Source organism: Gorilla gorilla, chromosome 2, assembly GCF_029281585.2.
Source record: "Gorilla gorilla gorilla isolate KB3781 chromosome 2, NHGRI_mGorGor1-v2.1_pri, whole genome shotgun sequence".
Classification (NCBI taxonomy): domain Eukaryota; kingdom Metazoa; phylum Chordata; class Mammalia; order Primates; family Hominidae; genus Gorilla; species Gorilla gorilla.
Window position 1 is genome coordinate 54,455,814 of NC_086017.1, and position 20,945 is coordinate 54,476,758.

Below are 20,945 nucleotides of genomic sequence, written 5' to 3' on the forward strand. Positions count from 1 at the left end.
GCCCAGCCTCTTTGTGGTCTGAAATCCAGGAAGTTCCTGGGGACACACTTCTCACAGCTGCCCTCACTCCGAGCAGGATTTAACACGGGAAGTGATAGTGATGATGCAGAGCAGCACAGTAATTGCTATAGACATTCTCTTTTTTTATTATTACATACATATAGGGCAAACGTGGCAGGCCTTAACATTAATGGATACAGGGGATGAACTGAGAGGAAACAAGGATAGTAAACACAATACTAGAAAACACCTATAATACTTACAATGTGTCAGGCACCATTCTAAGTGCTTTATGTATTTTATCTCATCCAATCCTCACAACAACTCTACAATTCAAGTATATTATTATCCCCATTTTCCAAATAAGGAAGCTATGCACAGAGAGGCTAAGTAACTTGTCCATGGTCACTCAGCTCATGGGATGACACCCAGGGTTCTAGTTTGGGTCCCTGGGTGAATGACAATACTTTTTACAGTGATGGGGACATGGGTTGGAGCTTCAGGGTTGCGGATAGATGGTAAGTTTCATTTCAGGGATGTAGAATTTGAGTTACCTATTTGTTAGCTCTCATGCCAAAGCTTGAGTGATGATTTTCAAGAGAAATCGAGTTGGAGTACAGAATTCCTAAAGGCCTTCTGTGGTTGTCTTTGGCCCAAAGGTAGGTGTCCTAAGGTGCTATATCGAGGCATCATCAAGTGTCTTGCCCACTGGGGCCCAACCCAGTCATGGTAGATCAGGCCAGGCCCACAGTGTTGGTCACAGAAGTGCCTCTGAAGTCTAAACACACTGCTCAGATGGGCCTGGTCCTTACAGCCAATGAAAGCCAACCACTTGTGCATGAAACAGCTCTGAAGAATAAAAAACCTCAATCTTGGTTTGCAAATCCTTGTGTCTCCTATAATAGGAAGCCAGGACTGCAGGACAACACGTGGTCAAGGAGACCTGAAAATCAGGTCTGAGAGCATTTAGCCTGGCCTTGGGAGATTTCCTCCTCAAGAATCCTAAGCTTCTGGGGCCTTGATTTGCCTTCCACCTCAAGAATCCTAAGCTTCTGAGGCCTTGAGTTGCCAGTAGGCAATGTCTAGCATCAATGTCAGGCAGAGGCTGGGGTTCCTGGTTTTAAATAGCCAAAACCTCCTTGTGAGATTTCCAAATGGAGAGGGGGACCTTGATGACAGGAAACCACCATTAGGATCAATGGACAAAGATTGCTCCAAGAGATTACTTTTAAGCTTGTGGAAACTCTGGAGCAGGACTTCTGGTGTCTTTGTTTCTATCTTGGCTCACACAGATATATGAGGAACATATGTCAGGGCCAGGGTTAGGCCCAGGGCACCTTTGAAATATTGCCATCCCTAGACAGTCCAGGAGACTGTTTACTTTGGGCCCTGTAAAGGACCTATCTCCTGTGCTATAATAAAGATACACAGTTAACTTCATCACACCCTTTGCCCTTCACCCGTGGTCATTAACACACAGGGCCTGCTCAACCATGTTTGTAACAAGGACCAGTTCATATCCTCCTTCTGTATGCAAACCATTCTTCAAAGTGAAGGTCACCTGGGTACCACCTGCCACCCAGAGGCTAGACAACTGCCTACTAGGTTACAAACTGTCCCCACACCTTCTCAGTTTATCTGCTCCTTGGTCTCCCTAGGAACCTCTACGTGGACACCAGAATGCTGGTGCTGTCTTATGAAATATTAACCACATTTATGGGCCAAAATATCACAATTTCTAGACATGCTTCTTCATTTTTAAGATGGGAGATGCTTGCTGCTCCCTTCACTGAGACTTCAGATTGGGCATCACACATTGGTATAACTGACTGCTCAGGATATGCCAGGCCTTTTGCTATGTAGTGTCTGTTAACCTCATGCGGTGCTCCCAGCCCTGTGAGGTACGCATTATGCTCTGCATTTTTTTCAGATGAGAAAACAGGCTTGGAGGTTGGGTATCTTTCCCAAGGACACCTGGAGGAGAAGATGTAGAGCTGGGACGCGTCTGGATCCCCCGACTATGGCCTGAGAGCGGGATGTGAGTGGCCTGGGCCCTCGCCAGACCCCGACCCCGCCCGCGGCAGGTGGCCGGGCACAGCCGAGAAGAAAGCCCTGCCAGCTCTCCCGGGTGCGGGGACGCGCGCGCCCACCTTCGCAAACGAGACTTCCGGGATCCCGGAGGGGGCGGAAGTCGAGGCCTCTCTTGCTTCCGGCTCGGCCATTGTTTTTGGTCTAACGGGCAGTAGAGTGTCCGGCTTCGGTGCCGAGTGCCACCGCGAGTGGGCCGAGACGCGGAGGGAGGCGCGGCCGGAGCTCGGGTCGCCGACGCTGGCCAGGACCGCGCTTCTTCCCGGCGGCAGGCGGCGCGGTCCCCGTGACTCTCAGAAGCCGCCCAATGTAGAGCCGCTTCTTTGTCCCATACCCCTGACCATTCGTGCGTGGCACGGAGCCGGGTATCTGCGGGTACAGCGATGAACAGGGCAGACGTGGCCAGGTGAGCGGCGCTGCTGAAGCCTGGTTTAACACGAAAGGTAGATCGCTGTTTTCCCAGCTCTTGCAGTAGGAAACTGTATGAACTGTCATATTTGGGTCAGACCCAGGCTCAGAATCGCAAACGTGGAGCGTGACTTGGAAATGCAAAAATCCAATTGAGATTTTAAAGTGCTGAGCATTCGGAACACTATGGGAAGCAGGAGAATGGCCTGAACTTTCTACATATATGGGATCTTAGAGCAGAGTTTACAGATTATTTTAAAGTCCTTCTTTGTCTTTTTAAAGAGATTGAGACACAGGGATCTGGGACTCTTGGTGAACTGGAAGCACAGCACAGATGCCCTAGTTACCAGTAAGGTGCTGATTTTAAAACGTTCAAAGTTTTCCTCCACTTCAGTGTCAGCTAAATGTATCATATTCATTCATTTCCCAATTATGTGTGCCATGTGCACACGTGTACAAAGATGACTGGAAGTCAGCTCTGCCCTTTGTATCCTCCCAGAAAGCAGGGGAGACAGTCGTGTAAACCACAAACGATTACAGTGTGAGATGTGCTCTACTAGAGGTTTGAATGAAAAAGGTAGTTTGGGATCACTGAGACAATAACCACCTCTAAGCCTAGCGTGATCAGGAAGGCTTTCTAGGGCAGGTGCATTGAGTAAAAAAAGGTCTAGTATTTTCTGATTCCATTTGGTTCCTTTCCTTTGGTGGCCATGCAGCAGTTTGGAGGGTGAGAGTGGTGAGTTGTGCATAAACCAGTTAAAGGGTTATGGTGAGAGGTACACAAAGGGAAGCTACCAGCACTCTTCCTGATGGGGCAATCAGGAAAACCAAGAAAAAATTGCCTTTGTTCATGGTCTTGACAGACAAGTTTGTCAAAAGTTGAAGAAGAAAAATTCAAAGAAAGAGTATGTGTGGCTTCTAAGTGTGTCTCTAGAGCTTTAGCTCCAAACTTTCTTTATTTTGCATTTCTATCAGTAGAAGAGGTTTGATCACTTACTCCCTACATTGGTTTATTTGTAATTTAAACATGAATACTACTATACAAATTGTAATGCACATTATAAAACATACATTAAATAGGAGTTAAATAACTTAGTATTTTCTCTTGCACCCTTTGGGATAGCCTGCATTTCCCACATTGGAGACCATTGCTGTCTTTCTAGCATGGGTACTTGGGGTGAGTGGTAGAGGGTGTGGCTGGTTGTGAAGGGGGTAAGGCCAGGTTGTGAAGGGCTGTGAATGCAAGGCATAGACATTTAGATTTTATCCTGTAGGTAATGGGAGCCACTGAAACTTTAAGAAGGGCATCATTTGGAGAGATGCTTAGCAAGAATGCCTGGTTGTGTTCTTTTTTCCTGGAGCTTTGTTTTTTAACTCAGTGGAGGATTGTCATCAGCCTGGGGCTGAATACTCCAAGAACTCTGATTTCACTCTTGTTTCTGTAGGCAACACTACCATCACCCCTTTCTCCAACCCTGAAAAACAGTTCCTGAGACCTGAACTATAGACCATCATTTTAATCGGACCAACTGCAGCTGTAACAAGCTTCTCTTTGGGGTCACAATGACCACTGCAGGCAGGGGAAATTTAGGCCTCATCCCCAGGAGTACTGCTTTCCAGAAGCAAGAGGGGTGCCTGACTGTGAAGCAGGAGCCAGCGAACCAGACCTGGGGGCAGGGCAGCAGTCTCCAGAAGAACTATCCTCCTGTCTGCGAAATCTTCCGGCTACACTTCAGGCAATTATGTTACCACGAGATGTCTGGGCCGCAGGAAGCATTGAGCCGGCTTCGGGAGCTCTGCCGCTGGTGGCTCATGCCAGAGGTGCACACCAAGGAGCAGATCCTGGAGCTGCTGGTGCTTGAGCAATTCCTGAGCATCCTCCCTGGGGAGCTCCGGACCTGGGTGCAGCTGCATCACCCTGAGAGTGGTGAGGAGGCTGTGGCTGTGGTGGAGGATTTCCAGAGACACCTCAGTGGACCAGAGGAGGTGAGCAGTTGAGTCTAGAATGGCGGCCTGATGCTTCTCTAATGCTTGGGTTAGCCTAGGAATAGGCATTCTCCACTTCCCAGGCCCTAGGCCAGTTTGCCTTTAGGGTTCCTGAACTTGTCCTGTGGATAGAGGGAAAACAGTTTTGTGCTCCAAGTCATAAACACAAGTGCACATCCCAGCTAAGCTCTGTGATTCACCTTGTGAAATACTGTGTTCTGAGCCTAGCTTCATCCTGGAGATTCGCATGGTACTCCTGGCAGGCGGGGGATCTGCATGCTGGTTAGAATACGGCGATCAGGGGAAGGCGGGCCTTTGGGTATGCTGATAATACGAGCCTTCATTTGAGACATTCTCTTTGCTCACTTCCTTGGACTTCTCAGAGTCAATTTTCTCTTTTCCTGCCTCTTTGATTCCTTGAAAGATGACATTTTTGGGCCTTGTAATTATTTGTTCCTTTTGCTAGCTCTCCAAACCTAACTGGGATCTTTTTGCATCTTTAATTCTAATTTAAGTTTTCCCTATTTCCTGGAGTTCTTGCAAATGTAATACCAAGGTAATTTAAACCAGAGGGATAGTTGGGAAGAGTGAGCAGTAAGACACATTGGAAAATCTGGTTTCTAGGACCATACAGCCAACTAGCTCTGTGCCCATGTGTTTCAGTCAGGGTTCAGCCAGAGAGGTAGAATCAGTAGGAGAGGGGTGTGTGTGTTTGTGTGTGGGCACGTGCACACATGCAGGTGCATGTGTAAAGAGATTTATTGGTGGCTGGGCATGGTAGCTCACGCCTGTAATCCCAGCACTTTGGGAGGCCGAAGGGGGTGGATCACTTGAGGTCAGGAGTTTGAGACCAGCCTGGCCAACATGGCAAAGCCCCATTGCTACTAAAAATACAAAAATTTGCTAGGTAGGGTGGCATATACCTGTAATCTCAGCTACTGGGGAGGCTGAGGCAAAAGAATCACTTGAACCCAGGAGGCAGAGGTTGCAGTAAGCCAAGATCACGCCACTGCACTCCAGCCTGGGTGACAGAGCGAGACTTCATCTCAAAAAAGAAAAAAAAAAGAAAAGAAAGAGAGATTTATTGCTAGTAAGTGGCTTACATAATTGTGAGGCTGGCTAGGCAAGTCTGAAACCCATAGGCAGGCCATCGACAAGGGCAGCCCAAAACAGTGGCACAAGCTGAAGCTGCAGTGCACAGGTGGAATTTCTTCTTTCTTCTTTGTCCTTTCTTCTTTTTCCTCCTCCTCCTCCTTTTATTCTCTTTCTTCTTTCTTCCTCGTCTGCTTTCTCCTTTCTTCTTCATCTTTTTTTTTTTTTTTTTTTTTTTGGGTCTTGCTCTGTTGCCTAGGCCAGAATGCAGTGGCATGAACATGGCTCACTGCAAGCTCAGCCTCCTGGCTCAAGTGATCCTCCCACCTTAGCCTCCTGAGTAGCTGGTACCACAGTCATGTGCCACCACACCAGGCTAATTTTTTTATTGTAGACATGTGGTCTTGTTATGTTGCCCAGGCTTGTTTTTGAATTCCTGGCTTCAGATGATATTCTTGCCTTGGCCTCCCAAAGCACTACGATTACAGGCATGAGCTACCACACCTGGCCTGGAATTTCTTCTTCATGGAACTTTTAGCTTTGCTTTTAAGGGCTTACAACTGATTGAATCAGGCTCATGCATTCATCCGTTATCTAGTATAATCTCCCTTACTTAAACTTATTATGTACTTTAATCACATTTTTAAAATAGTTTACAGCAACACCTGGATTGATGTTTGATTAGTACCAAGTTGACACATCAAAAGATCATCACACCATGGATAAGTTAGTTCTTCCTAATGAGTTTCAAATTGTTCCCCTATAATAGAAGCAGGGTGAACTAGAGGTCCCCTCTACCCCTTTGTACTTTATCAGGGGAAAACAGTATAGAGAATTTCCCAAGTACCCAATATATCATTTTATTCAATGCTTTTTTTCCTAGAGAGTCTCACCCTATCGCCTAGGCTGGAGTGTGGTGGCGCAATCTTGGTTCACTGCAACCTCTGCCTCCTGGGCTCAAGTGATCCTCCCACCTCAGCTTCCCTAGTAGCTGGGACCATAGGTGTGAGCCACCACACCTGGCTAATTTTTGTGTTTTTAGTAGAGACGGGGTTTCACCATGTTGTCCAGGGTGGTCTTGAACTCCTGAGCTCAAGAAAGCCACCTGCCTCATCCTCCCAAAGTGCTGGAATTACAGGTGTGAGCCATCACACTCAGCCTATTCAATGCTTTTTAAAAAATGATTACATATCACTAGGGAATCAGTTCTAATTGATCAGGATCCTGGGGCTAGACATTTTTCCAGGATTATTAGCAGTACACATTTGTCATTATCAACCATCATTTTCTTTGTGTAAACAAGTAAGCACATATGAGTAAATCAACCATCACAAGGGTCTAGAGAGCAGCTGGGCCAGCCATAGCAATGACAGGTGGCTGAAGACATATTTAGAGAACCATTTAGTGAGGGTGGCAGAAGGAAAATGTCCCTATTTCCTGCTTGGTTTTGCTTAAGAAGTTAATGCTTCCTCCATTAAAACTTTTAGTGCTTTATCCAGCTAGCCTCAGAAAAGGGTGACTGTTGAGTCACAACCCAAGAAAATGACTAACAGTTGACAGGTGAGGCAGCTGAATGCTCATGGCTCCAGCTTGGGTGTAGGGTCTTTGGAGTCCATTTCTTAATCTCCCACTACTGTCAGTGTTATGTTTTCTGACACGAAGACATAAGGGCAGGACTATCTTTCATCAGCAGGTGTTCAGAAAATGTTTACAGAATGGCTAAATGAATAAACAAGCTTTTCCCTGGAAGTTTGCCAAGAGGAGATTAAGGAGGGTCCAGGTAAATTGGAGTCATTTTGCTTATCAGGAGTAAGCCACTTTATTGCTGCAGAAGGAGCATGTACATGTGTGCACATTGTGGCTGGGAAAGGTTTGTAGAGTGATCCCTGCTGGGCTGCAGAGTCATGCAACTTGCAGAATTCTTTTGTTTCCTGTATCTTTTTTTTTTTTTTTGAGACAAAGTCTCACTCTGTTGCCCAGGCTGGAGTGCAGTGACACAATCTCAGCTCACTGCAAGCTCCGCCTCCTGGGTTCACGCCATTCTCCTGCCTCAGCCTCCTGAGTAGCTGGGACTACAGGCGTCTGCCACCACGCCCAGCTAATTTTTTGTATTTTTAGTAGAGACAGGGTTTCACCGTGTTAGCCAGAATGGTTTCGATCTCCTGACCTCATGATCCTCCCGCCTCGTTCTCCCAAAGTGTTGGGATTACAGGCATGAGCCACCACGCCTGGCCTGTTTCCTGTATCTTTTTTCATCTCCTGCCAGGGTTACAAAACAGGCAGTGCAGTAATCATTATCTCCATTTGACAAGTGAAGTGAGCACATGTAGTAAGCATTCCCTTGCCTGAAAGATTTAGCTGAGGTGTGGTTGTTTCTGATTACCATCAAGTGTGAGGATCAGGATTTTCCATCTCCCTAGTTTCTAAGCCAACAGCTTTTCTCTAGGGTCTTGCTGTGGAATGCCATATTAGAATGAGGTTTTCATGTCTTCAAGGAAGGGAAACCTGTGATTCTGTATTAGTCTGTTTTCACACTGCTATAAAGAACTACCTGAGTAATTAAAAAGAAAAGAGGTTTAATTGGCCCACAGTTTCACAGGCTTAACAGGAAGCATGACTGGGAGGTCTCAGGAAACCTACAATCATGGCAGAAGGCAAAGAGCAAGCAAGGACCTTCTTCACATTGTGGCAGAAGAGAATGCAGGGGGAAGTGACACATACTTTTAAATGATCAGATCTCATGAGAACCCACAAGAACACTAAGGGGAAATCCACCCCATGATCCAGTCATCTCCCACCAGACCCCTCCTCCAATCCGTTGTGAGATTTGGGTGGGAACACAAATCTAAACCACTATTATTCTGCCCTGGCCCCTTCCAAATCTCATGTTCTTTTCACATTGCAAAATACAATTATCCCTTCTCAACAGTCCCCCAGACTTAACTCATTTAAGCATTAACTCAAAAGTTCACAGTCCAAAGTCTCATCTGAGACAAGGTAAGTCCCTTCCACCTATGAGCCTGTAAAATCAAAAACTAGTTAGTTACTTCCAAGATACAATGGGGATATAGGCATTGGGTAAATGCTCCCATTCCAAATGGGAGAAATTGGCCAAAACAAAGGGGTTACATGTCCCATGCAAGTCCAGAACCAAGCAGGGCAGTCATTAAGTCATAAAGCTCCAAAATAATCTCCTTTGACTCCATGTCTCACATCCAGGGCATGCTGATGCAAGAGATCAGTTCCCAAGGCCTTGGGCATCCTGGCCCCTGTGGCTCTGCAGGGTATAGCCCCCATGGCTGCAGTCACCAACTGACATTGAGTGCCTGCGCCTTTTCCAGGCACATGGTGCAAGCTGTTTGTGGATTTACCATTCTGGGGTCTGGAGGATGGTGGCCCTCTTCTCACAGCTCCACTAGGGAATGCCTCAGCGAGACTGTGTGGGGGCTCCAACCTTGCATTTCCCCTTCACACTGCCTTAGTAGAGGTTTTTCCATGACAGTTTTGCCCCTGCAGCAGACTTCTGCCTGGACATCCAAGTGTTTCCATACCTCCTCTGAAATCTAGGAGGAGATTCCCAAACCTCAACTCTTGCCTTCTGCACACCTGCAGGCCCAACAACATGTGAAAGCTGCCAGCTTGGGGCTTGCACCCTCTGAAGCCACAGCCTGAGCTATACCTTGGCCTCTTTTAGCCACAGCTGGAGCTGGAGTGGCTGGGACACAGGGGACCATGTCCTGAGGCTGCACAGAGCAGCTAGGCCCTGGGCCTGGCCCATGAAACCATTGTTTTCTCCTAGGCCTCCAGGCCTGTGATGAGAGGGGGCTGCTGTGAATGTCTCTAAAATGCCCTGGAGATGTTTTCCCCATTGTGTTGGCCATTAAAATTTGGCTCCTCTTTACTTATTCAAATTTCTGCAGCAGGCTTGAATTTCTCCCCAGAAAACGGGTTTTTCTTTTCTACCACATGGCCGGGCTACAAATTTTCCAAATTTTTATGCTCTGCTTCCCTTTTAAATATAAGTTCCAGTTTCAGATCTCTTTGTTCACAAATATGAGTGGACACTTTTAGAAACAGCCAGGTCACTTCTTGAATGCTTTGCTGCTTAGAAATTTCTTCTGCTAGAGGGCTGGGCGTGGTGGCTCACGCCTGTAATCCCAGCACTTTGGGAGGCTGAGGCAGGTGGATCACGAGGTCAGGAGATCGAGACCACGGTGAAACCCCATCTCTACTAAAAATACAAAAAATTAGCCGGGCATGGCGGCGGGTGCCTATAGTCCCAGCTACTCGGGAGGCTGAGGCAGGAGAATGGCGTGAACCCGGGAGGCGGAGCTTGCAGTGAGCCAAGATCGCGCCACTGCACTCCAGCCTGGGTGACAGAGCGAGACTCCATCTCAAAAATCAAAAAAAAAAAAAAAAAAAGGAAATTTCTTCTACTAGATACCCTGAATCATTTCTCTCAAGTTCAAAGTTCCACAGATATCTAGAGCAGGGGCAAAATGCTGCTGGTCTCTTTGCTAAAGCATAGCAAGAATGACCTTTGCTCCAGTTCCCAATATGTTTTTCATCTCCATCTGAGACCACCTCAGCCTGGATTTCATTATCCATATCACTATCAGCATTTTAGTCAAAACCATTCAACAAGTGTCTGGGAAGTTCCAAACTTTCCCACATCTTCCTGTCTTCTTTTCAGCCCTCCAAACTGTTTCAGCCTCTGCCTGTTACCCAGTTCCAAAGTTGCTTCCACATTTTCAGGTATCTTTATAGCAGTGCCCCACTTTCCTGGTACCAATTTTCTATGTTAGTCCTTTTTCACACTGCTGTAAATAACTACCTGAGATTAGGTAATTTATGAAGAAAAGAGGTTCAGTCGACTCACTGTTCTGCAGGCTTAACAGAAAGCATGACTGGGAGGCCTCAGGAAACTTAAAATCATAGTGGAAGTTGAAGAGGAAGCAAGGATCCTCTTCACATTGTGGCAGGAAAGAGAGAGCACACAGAGGAAAGTGCCACACACTTTTAAACAATCAGATTTCATGAGAATTCACTATTACAAGAACAGCAAGGGGGAAATCTTCCCCCTCTACCCCCACCCCCGTGATCCAGTCACCTCCCACCGGGCCCCTCCTCCAATTCAACATGAGATTTGGGTGGGGACAGAAATCCAAACCATATCAAAGTCCTAGATAATGAACAGGAACTTTACCAGGATTAAATTATTAGTGGATTACAAAGTTGAATTATCACAGTGCAGTAAGTTCTATCTTCTGCCAATACCCAGAGCTCCTGTATTGAAGAGCTGTGACTTCCATTTTAGAGAGTCTTTCAGTTTCAAAGAACCTTTCAGTAGGAGAGCTTGGGAACTACAGAATCCAGGGAGCCTGCTGGTCCTACCACTACACTGGTGAGATATATATTAAAGGAGAGAGTCCCTTAACATCTCAGCAGATGCAGCCTAATAGGGTGAATCCTGTGTGGTTTATTGAAGGAGAAGTTATTTTTACATCATGCTGTGCTATGTGCATACCAGAGCAAGTGAACTTTAAAATGTGCCTTATTTAGATAATATTTTAGGTTTTCTGCCCTACATGCTGGTAAAAGGAGCAACCATGAGATTGTGAGGAGCTGGTTTGATGACAATAAGCAAGGGTTAGAAATAAAAGGTCTATGTTCTGAGGTATTCTCAAGATCTCTACAGGTTAGTGTGTCTGATCTTATTTGGCTTTTAAAATATAAATTATTGGGGAGAAGTAGTACATATTGAAAACTGAGTTTGCAGATAACCTTAAAGTCTTTTAGCAAAATATCAACAGGAAGTCAGTCAGCAGATATTAATTGAACACCATTGTAGGGCTATATGTTGTTTTGGAGCTAGTGATCAAGACAAAAGTTCTTACCCTCAAAAAACTCACACTCTGTTGGGGAAACATAGACAATAAAGATGTAAGTAAGATTACTTAAAGATTAATACCTGCAATCTAGAAATTATAATTGGTTAATTGAGTCTGACTATCCCTGCTTTGTCAGTGTGCTCAGAGAAAGCGTCTCTGAAGAGGAGATACTTTTGCTCAGAGAAATTGGAAAAGCTCTCCTGGTGTGCCAGCCACTGTTCTGGGTATTGCTTCAGCTGTTAGTGTCAGTAGCATTATTTGTGCACATCCACAAATCTTATCTTTTTTTACACTTATCTTTTTTTACCTCCTTTGTACTTCTTTTTTTGTTTGTTTGGTTTTTGTTTTTGTTTTTTTTGAGACGGAGTCTCGCTCTGTCACCCAGGCTAGAGTGCAGAGGCGTGATCTCGGCTCCCTGCAAACTCCGCCTCCCAGGATCAAGTGATTCTCCTGCCTCAGCCTCCCAAGTAGCTGGGACTACAGCTGCGTGCCACCATGCCTGGCTAATTTTTTTGTACTTTTAGTAGAGACAGGATTTCGCCATGTTGGCTAGGCTGGTCTCGAACTCCTGACCTCAGGTGATCCACCCACCTCGGCCTCCAAAAGTGCTGGGATTACAGATGTGAGCCACTGCGCCTGGCCTATCCTTTGTACTTCTGATTGTTCCTTTCTGTCAGCTAAGGCCCTAGAGAATGTACTGAATTGCTCTCCTGGCCCCCTTTTTAAATGGTTCTTCATAAGAAAATATGTGTCTGAAGACCTGACACAGAGTGGAAATGGTTATAGAATCTGGTCCTCAAGCCTCTACCTAAAGGGTCAACAGAGGAATGGCAAGTAGAATTGCAAGCTTTAGATTCTGCTTTCACAGTTTTTTTTCCCCCAGTAGACTGTAGTAGTGGGGCTGGAAGGACACCCTGGCTCTTCTTTTCCCTGGCTTTCTTTCTGGAGGGGGCTGCTTAGAGGTTTTGGGTTTAGTACCTTCAAGGATGCTCTTTTGAACCCAATTGTATTTCCCTCTCTCTAGGTTTCAGCCCCAGCACAGAAACAGGAAATGCATTTTGAGGAGACAACAGCTCTGGGTACAACAAAGGAATCTCCTCCTACATCACCCCTCAGTGGGGGCTCAGCCCCTGGAGCCCACCTGGAGCCTCCTTATGACCCAGGGACACATCACCTCCCCAATGGGGACTTCGGTACTTATCTCCCCAGCTTTGGCCTTACGTCATGCCTCCCTTCTCTCCTCTGGAGTCTCCTTTCCTTTATCTGCCCATCTCCTACTCCATGGAATCCCTCATTGCTCTGCTGTCTGTCCTCCTTCCCTAGTGACCCTGTTTGTTCCTTTTGCTTATTCTCTAATCATTCGTGTAGTTAGTAAGTTTTCATCAAGGGCATGTCATAGGAAAGGCACTGCCAGAGACCAGAGAGATGTAGTACATCTATTGTCACTGATTTCAAAAAGCTTGTTATCTAGGTGGTAGGATGAGTTAGTCATGTGTAAGAAGAGGCAACCTCATAAGATGCACATGAATGATATCTGTCCTCAAGCATTTGATCCTGTCACAAATGAGCAATGTGGGCATTGGAAAAAGTGATCACTGGGTAAAAAGCAAGATCATTGTGGGCTGGAACTGGTAAAGGATGCTTCATGAAGGAGGTAGCAGAGTATTGGGCAGTAAAAATGTGGAAGAATTTTGAAGGGGAGAAAAAAGTAGCAGGCATGCCATTAGAAGACACAACAAAGACCCTAAGCTGGAGATTTCTTGAGCCCTGATTGAGGTGGAGTCAGGAAAGACTGTATTTGGGAACCTGGGCCTTGTTTGTACAGGACCTTGAGATTGAGGCAGGAAGATTTTGGGAGTCAGAGGATAATGTGTTAGAAATAGTATTTCAGGAGGATTACTCTGGCACAGGGAAGCATTATGGATTGAAGGGGAAGGAGTTAAAGGCTGGTGCGGTAGAATAGATGTGATTAATGCCTGAAGTGCAAAGAGAGGAACGGGCAAGGATAAAATTGAAAAATATTATCATGGAAACATCCGTGGGACTTGAGTTTGAAAGGAGAGGCAGGGGAATTAGAATGTTTTGGCCAATGATGGAATCATTGAGGGAAATTGAGAAATCTGAAAGAAAGGTGATAAGAACATTTTATTTATTTATTTAATGTTATTTATTTATTTTTTTTAAAGAGAGATAGGGTCTCACTCTGTCACCCAGGCTGGAGTGCAATGGCAGGATCATAATAGCTCACTGTAGCCTTGAACTCCTGGGCTCAAGAAATCCTCCCACCATGGCCTCTTAGAACTACAGGCATGCCACCATGACCAGCTCTTTTTTTTTTTTTTTTAACTTTTTATAGAAATGGGGTCTCCTACTGGGAGCAGTGGCACACACACCTGTAATCCCAGCACTTTGGGAGGCTAAGGCAGGTGGATCACTTGAGGTCAGGAGTTTGAGACCAGCCTGGCCAACATGATGAATCCCTTCCTACTAAAATACAAAAATTAGCCAGGCGTAGTGGCAGGTACTTGTAATCCCAGCTACTCCAGAGGCTGAGGCATGAGAATTGCTTGAGCCTGGGAGGCAGAGGTTTCAGTGAGCCATGATCATGCCAATGCACTGCAGCAGAGTGAGACTCTGTCTCAAAACAAAAAGAGAGAGAGAGAGAGAGAAAGAAAGGAAAGAAAGAAAGAGAAGAGAAAAGAAAAGAAAGAGAAAAGAAAGAGAGGGAGGGAGGGAGCAAAAGAAAAGAAAGGAAAGGAAAGGAAAAGAGGAGGGGAAGGGAAGGGAAGGGAAGAGTGAAGGAAGGGAAGGAAGGAAAGGGAGAAAAAGACAACCTTATGTTGTCCATGCTGGTCTTGAACTCCTAGCCTCAAGCCAGCCTCCCACCTTAGCCTAGAACATCCATCCATTCTAGACACTGAACTTAAAGTGTTGCAGGACACCCAAGTGAAATGTCCCATAGGCAACAGGAGGCATGTGGTAGGGGTCTAGGAGAGAAGTAAGAACTGTGAGAGCAGTATTAAAGCAATGAGAGTTGGTCAGATTGCTGATGGAAAGAACAAGGAAGCACTAGGGTCTGAGTTGCAAGGAGTGTCCATAATGAGAGGGCAGGAGCAGGCATGAGGAACCACAACTGTGAGGGGAAAATCAGGGCTGGCTGGTGCTAGGGAAGCCATGGGAGAGAGAGTGGCCAGAATAGCTTCCTTGAAAAAGGTTGAAGAGAGTGAGGGCTTGGAGGAACACCCAGTTCTCAGCTTGATCCGGGACCTTGTACTGTACCCTCCAGGGAAAATTCACACCACTCTTGGGATAATGCCTTATGGAAGAGGTTAAGAGTCAGTGTGTGTGGAGGTGCCTGGGTTCTCTTGAATCCACTTATTGGGAATATAGATCTTATGGGAGCCGGAAGCAGGGCTTGTCCCACTCATAGCTTTCTTTCCTCCCTCAGCTCAATGTGCTTCTCCAGTTCCTACCCTTCCTCAAGTGGGGAACTCAGGAGACCAGGCAGGGGCAACTGTACTTCGGATGGTCAGGCCCCAGGTGAGCTTGGTTCTTTGTGTTTTTACCACATCCCCATGAGTCTGGTCCAGGAATGGCTAGAGGTCTCACCCCCAGGACTCTGCCCCATCTAAGACTATTCCTGTGGCTCTCCTGCCTCATTGCTTCCCCTGGAGGTAATGGACTCTATCTTGCCCTGGACTTGTCCTTTTCGAGGTGTCATCTCAGCTCCTCTCTCCCATACTTTTGCCCACGAAGAGCCCATACCCTGTGCCCTTCGTACCCCTGATGACTCTGCCCTTCAGGCTGTGAATGTTCCTGAGCGATCGGAGCTTGTCATTCCAGGATACTGTGGCGTATGAGGACCTATCTGTAGACTACACTCAGAAGAAATGGAAAGGTCTCACACTCAGTCAGAGAGCCCTGCAGTGGAACATGATGCCAGAAAATCACTATAGCATGGCCTCCTTGGGTAATGATTCTGTTTCCTAGTCACTTAAAGTCTGCATGCTGCACATTCTCTTTTCTATATTCCTTGTGTCTTTAAACTTTTTACCATGAAAATTTCCAAACATAGTTAAACTAGAGTGAATAATATAGGGACCCTTTCTGCATTCATCACTGAGATTCAACAGTGATCAGCATACTCTTCACCTCATTATGAATTGATATAGTGTGGTTTAGGTAGGGCTTCTTAGTTGTAAGGAACAGAGAACCACTCAAGTTATTGTAAGTAAGGAGCTGTGAGTCATAGGCTTAAAGGAATGAGAACCTGGAAGAAACTGATGAGCTAGACCAGACTGTGGGAAGCAGGGCCTTGACCCTGGGAGCCTGAGCAGCAAAAGCAAATGCATGTTGATGCCTGTGTTCCAGTGTGAATGTAATGCAGCTGCTCACAGTGTATTTGTTTTCTCTCTGCTTGTCCTCCTCCTGCTGCCCATTTTCTTCACTGTGAATCTTTTGTCCTTTTCATAGCTCTTTTAATTGTACTTTCTGTTCTTTTATACTTGTTGCTTGCTGTGTTTCCTAATGGCTTGGCTTCTCTCCATGCGCCACTTCAGCTTCCATTGCTACTCGTAAGTGCCTTAATTTTGCCCTACCTCCAGTTTCAAATTTCCTCAGAGATGGACTTCCATTGCTATAGCCATTACCCATCATCTCATTTGGGCACAGGGGTTTGGCCCAGGCCACAGCAGAGGCTGAAGCCTAACCTACAGATAGACCCTTCAGTCTAGTACCTGGTGCCAGTCCAATCACCTGTGGCCCATCGTGGGATGCTCAGGGTCACTTGGCACCAAGCATGGTTGCCTAAGCATCCGTCTCTGCAAACACTGGGGCAGAACAGTTTCCTGAAAGGGCTTCTTGGAAGGGCAGATCCTGTGGTTGACGAGTTTAGGGCAGTCTTTTTACTGTCCTATCATGTAAGATCTGTTCTTTTTGTACACTTTCCTTATCATACCTCCATAATATAAATTTCCAGTCAATTCACTCTCATTTTTTTCCTTGTCTCTTTCTTATGTTTGGCTTGAGGTATTTGCCAGCCTCCTGTCTCCCAACATGTTTTCTGAGAACAATGGAACCATGCAATGTTATGGTTGGAAGGGATCTTAGAGTTCATCACTTTACTAAGGAGACATAGCATGAGAGTAACTTCTGTAAGATCACAGCATGCTTTGCAATCCAATTTTTTGCTTTCCAATGGCCATTCTGACTTGGTTGTGCTGGCTTAGTATCTTTTTTCCACCTGTCTTCACTGACCACCTTCCCCTTCCTTGTTTTCCTGTCCCTAGGGAAAAAAAATTGAGCTATTAATATTTCCCATTTTGCTCTTGTTCTCAATGTGTCATCTCATTTCTTAACCATAATGTGACTTTTTTTCAGGTATGTTAGCTCTTAATGATTCTCTTTCTTAAACAGGATAAGAAATGGGTAAAAGTTGTTGTCTTCTTTCTTTGGGCAGCAGGTGAGAACGTGATGAAGGGTTCAGAGTTGACTCCAAAGCAGGAAATTTTTAAAGGATCAGAGTCATCTAACAGGACATCAGGGGGACTCTTTGGGGTGGTTCCTGGGGCAGCAGAGACTGGAGATGTTTGTGAAGATACTTTCAAGGAGTTAGAAGGACAAACCTCAGATGAAGAAGGGAGCAGACTAGAAAATGATTTCTTGGAAATAACAGATGAAGATAAGAAAAAATCCACAAAAGACAGATATGACAAATATAAGGAAGTTGGGGAACATCCACATCTGTCTTCCAGTCCTGTTGAACATGAAGGAGTTTTAAAGGGACAGAAATCCTATCGATGTGATGAATGTGGCAAAGCTTTCAATCGGAGTTCTCACCTTATTGGCCATCAGAGAATCCACACTGGAGAGAAACCCTATGAGTGTAATGAGTGTGGGAAGACCTTCAGGCAAACCTCCCAGCTCATTGTTCATCTCAGAACCCACACAGGGGAAAAACCCTATGAATGCATTGAGTGTGGAAAGGCCTATAGGCACAGCTCCCATCTCATTCAACACCAGAGACTCCATAATGGGGAGAAACCCTATAAATGTAATGAATGTGCAAAAGCCTTTACTCAGAGTTCCCGACTCATTGACCACCAGAGAACCCATACTGGGGAGAAACCTTATGAATGCAATGAGTGTGGAGAGGCATTCATTCGAAGCAAAAGTCTTGCTCGACATCAGGTCCTGCACACTGGTAAAAAACCTTACAAATGCAATGAGTGTGGGAGAGCATTCTGTTCCAATAGAAATCTCATTGACCATCAGAGAATCCACACTGGGGAGAGGCCTTATGAGTGTAGTGAATGTGGCAAAGCCTTCAGTCGGAGTAAATGTCTTATTCGACATCAGAGCCTCCACACTGGGGAAAAGCCATACAAATGTAGTGAATGTGGGAAAGCCTTCAATCAGAACTCTCAACTCATTGAGCATGAGCGAATTCATACTGGAGAAAAACCTTTTGAATGTAGCGAGTGTGGTAAGGCATTCGGTCTGAGTAAATGTCTTATTCGGCACCAGAGACTTCACACAGGTGAAAAGCCCTATAAATGCAATGAGTGTGGAAAATCCTTCAATCAAAACTCACACCTTATTATACACCAGAGAATTCACACTGGTGAGAAACCCTATGAATGTAATGAGTGTGGGAAGGTATTCAGTTATAGCTCCAGCCTTATGGTACATCAGAGAACCCATACTGGGGAAAAACCCTATAAATGCAATGATTGTGGGAAAGCTTTTAGTGACAGCTCACAGCTTATTGTACACCAGAGAGTCCACACCGGAGAGAAACCTTATGAATGTAGTGAATGTGGGAAAGCCTTTAGTCAGCGTTCCACTTTTAATCACCACCAGCGAACTCACACTGGAGAGAAGTCCTCAGGTCTGGCTTGGTCAGTTTCTTAAGGTATGGTTCTCTGAGACAGAGAGCAAGGACCTTTGAGTTAAGCTGTCTTTATAAGCAGGATGCTCATAGTGGTTTCCCGGAGCCAGTAGTCACAGTGGACCATTCCCTACTTGCTTTTCCTTGGATCACTAAGGTGCGAGAGTAGGAGTAACTTATTCCAGTTCTTACCCATTATTAGGAAGGTAAGGACTACACATGTCATTGAATTGTAGGTTTCCTTTTTTTTTCTTTTAAATTTTAACTTTTAAAATCTATTTCATTTCTTAGTTATGCATCTCATAATCAGACTCCATGCTTTTTAAAGACAGAGATAATATCTTCTCTATTCTATTCTACTTCCTCCATTTCACCATTTATACAAAGTCATTCAAAAAGGCTGATTCATGCCTTCCTGCCTCTTGGCTATGGCCCTCCCCATCTACTCTTTAAACTTTAATCTATAGCCTTTCATCAGTTTTGTTCCCTATCTAGAAAACATTTTCTTCTGTTTGCTAATCTTTGTCCCTCACAATTTTTGAAATCCATCTCATCACTGAAATACTTTCTTCTTCAAGTACTTTTTTATTTTTCTTCAACTTCTCTTGATTTGACCTCAGTGCTTTGAATTCACTGGTGCTACAATATGTAACTGTTGTTAATTGCCTTGTAAATTTTGCGTGTCTGTATACTTTTATACCAACTTATTGTAGACTCTTTGAGGTCAAGTATGTATTTCTTTCCCATATAGATAGTATTTTGTACATACCAGTTGTTAAATAAATAATTTTTAAAATCTCAGCTCTCACATTGAATTATCCTTAAAGTATGCACGATCTTTCTCCCCTCCCCAGCTGGACCAGCTGCTTCTAAAGATGGAAGTCCATCTCATCATAGAATATCACATACAGAGGTCTTACTGATATCTTTTACATATACTCCTGGAAGTCTTACTACTGTTACTTCAGCCTCAAAATGCGAATGGATTTTGTGTGTGTGTGTGTGTGTGTGTGTGTGTGTGTATGTATGTATGCAAACGAGAGAGAGAGAGAGAGTGTGTGTGTGTGTGTGTGTGTGTGTGTGAATGTGTGTGTATCTAGGTATTGGGTTGGGCAGTCATATCCCACTGATACGGACTTTCCCCTACATGCTGATTCTAGTTGTGAATTTGCTAACTGTACCCTGCTTCCTAAATCAACAGATTAAGAACTATGTCAGCTGGGCGCAGTGGCTCACGCCTGTAATCCCAGCACTTTGGGAGGCTGAGGCAGGCGGATCACGAGGTCAGGAGGTCGAGACCATCCTGGCTAACACGGTGAAACTCCGTCTTTACTAAAAAATACAAAAAATTAGCCAGGCGTGGTGGGGGGCGCCTGTAGTCCCAGCTATTCGGGAGGCTGAGGCAGGAGAATGGCATGATCCTGGGAGGCAGAGCTTGCAGTGAGCCAAGATCGCGCCACTCCACTCCAGCCTGGGCAACAGAGCGAGACTCTGTCTCAAAAAAAAAAAAAAAAAAAAAAAAAAGAACTGTGTCAAAATTTACTGCACCGAAGACTTGACTTTCATAGCAGTGGTACAGATTATTGAAAATCCAGCTAGCAGCATTCCCTGATGCTTGGAATTCACTATGACGAGGCTTGTGGCAAGATAATAGATTCACAGGAATCTGTTTTCCTTATCGACTAGTCCTATCTACCTACAACTGCCATCTTAATTTAAAGATGAGAGCTGTACCCTTAATTACCATAATTGTCTTCTGGACCATCTTTTCATTTCCCGAAGACATAAGAAAAGAAATCTCAGAAGATTTTCTCTCCTTCTGCCATCACATGTCAGTCCATGAGCTTGAACAACTTTTCCCTTCCACCCTTGCAATATGGCCCAGATCTGGGGGACATTTGCCTCTGTTGTCCACCTCGTTCTCTTTCCATCCCCTAAACTTAATAGGTTTAGAGGATCCGCAGTGTGACAGAGTAGAGGAGGAGTCTAGAGGAGCCATGTGAGTTATATAATCTGGAGGGGAGATTTTTTTGAGGTGTAGTGTATGTTTTAACATAGAAGAAAGGGTGGAGTTGAGGCCTAAGAAAATAAGATTAGATGTGATTCTAGGGACATATCTCAGGCAAGTTTAGAAAGAATAATAGGAATCCTGAAAACACTGAACCCAGGACAGAACTGAAAATTTGCCACTTATGAATATATATTTTAAATTTGTTTTCAACTTTATATTTAGTATGTGTTTCCATTTTCCTTTAGAAGATATGCAGATAGGACTTTTTCACTGTTTTAGTTTGGAAGCTCCCAGATCCCAGGGACAAGCCCAACCCTATATGAGCACATGGGTCCAGCCCTCTACCCTGAGCTGGACATTTCTGGTTAAGTCTTCAATAGAACGTTCCTGCTCATTGGATGTTGCAGTTTTACCTTCTGGTTCTTGTCTGCTCATCGCCTACCACACTAACCCTCTAGAGGTTGGGAACCTGCACTATTCATAACTAAGGTGGGAATAGTGGGGAAAAAAAGAGTAGATGTAGGGAATTCTACACCAGTGTGTGCCTTGACATCCTTAAAAGCCTGAGGCTTTTGAATGG

The 20,945-nt window shown here is 45.1% G+C and overlaps 1 protein-coding gene across 4 annotated transcripts; it reads left to right on the forward strand.

Moving 5' to 3' along the window:
• The first annotated feature begins 1,832 nt into the window (after positions 1-1,832).
• ZKSCAN7 (zinc finger with KRAB and SCAN domains 7) lies at positions 1,833-19,155 on the forward strand. Of its 4 annotated transcripts, none has more exons than XM_031009826.3 (6): positions 1,833-2,494; positions 3,942-4,482; positions 12,490-12,658; positions 14,914-15,005; positions 15,309-15,435; positions 16,924-19,155. In XM_031009826.3, the coding sequence occupies exons 2-6, from the start codon at positions 4,060-4,062 to the stop codon at positions 18,375-18,377; spliced, it is 2,265 nt and encodes a 754-aa protein (XP_030865686.1). In that variant the 5' UTR covers positions 1,833-2,494; positions 3,942-4,059; the 3' UTR covers positions 18,378-19,155. The 4 variants fall into 4 exon arrangements, with proteins under 4 accessions (XP_030865686.1, XP_055239605.1, XP_004034009.3 ...); XM_055383630.2 differs by having other exon boundaries at positions 1,972-2,494; positions 16,927-19,155; XM_004033961.5 differs by having other exon boundaries at positions 2,135-2,531.
• The last annotated feature ends 1,790 nt before the right edge of the window (positions 19,156-20,945 follow it).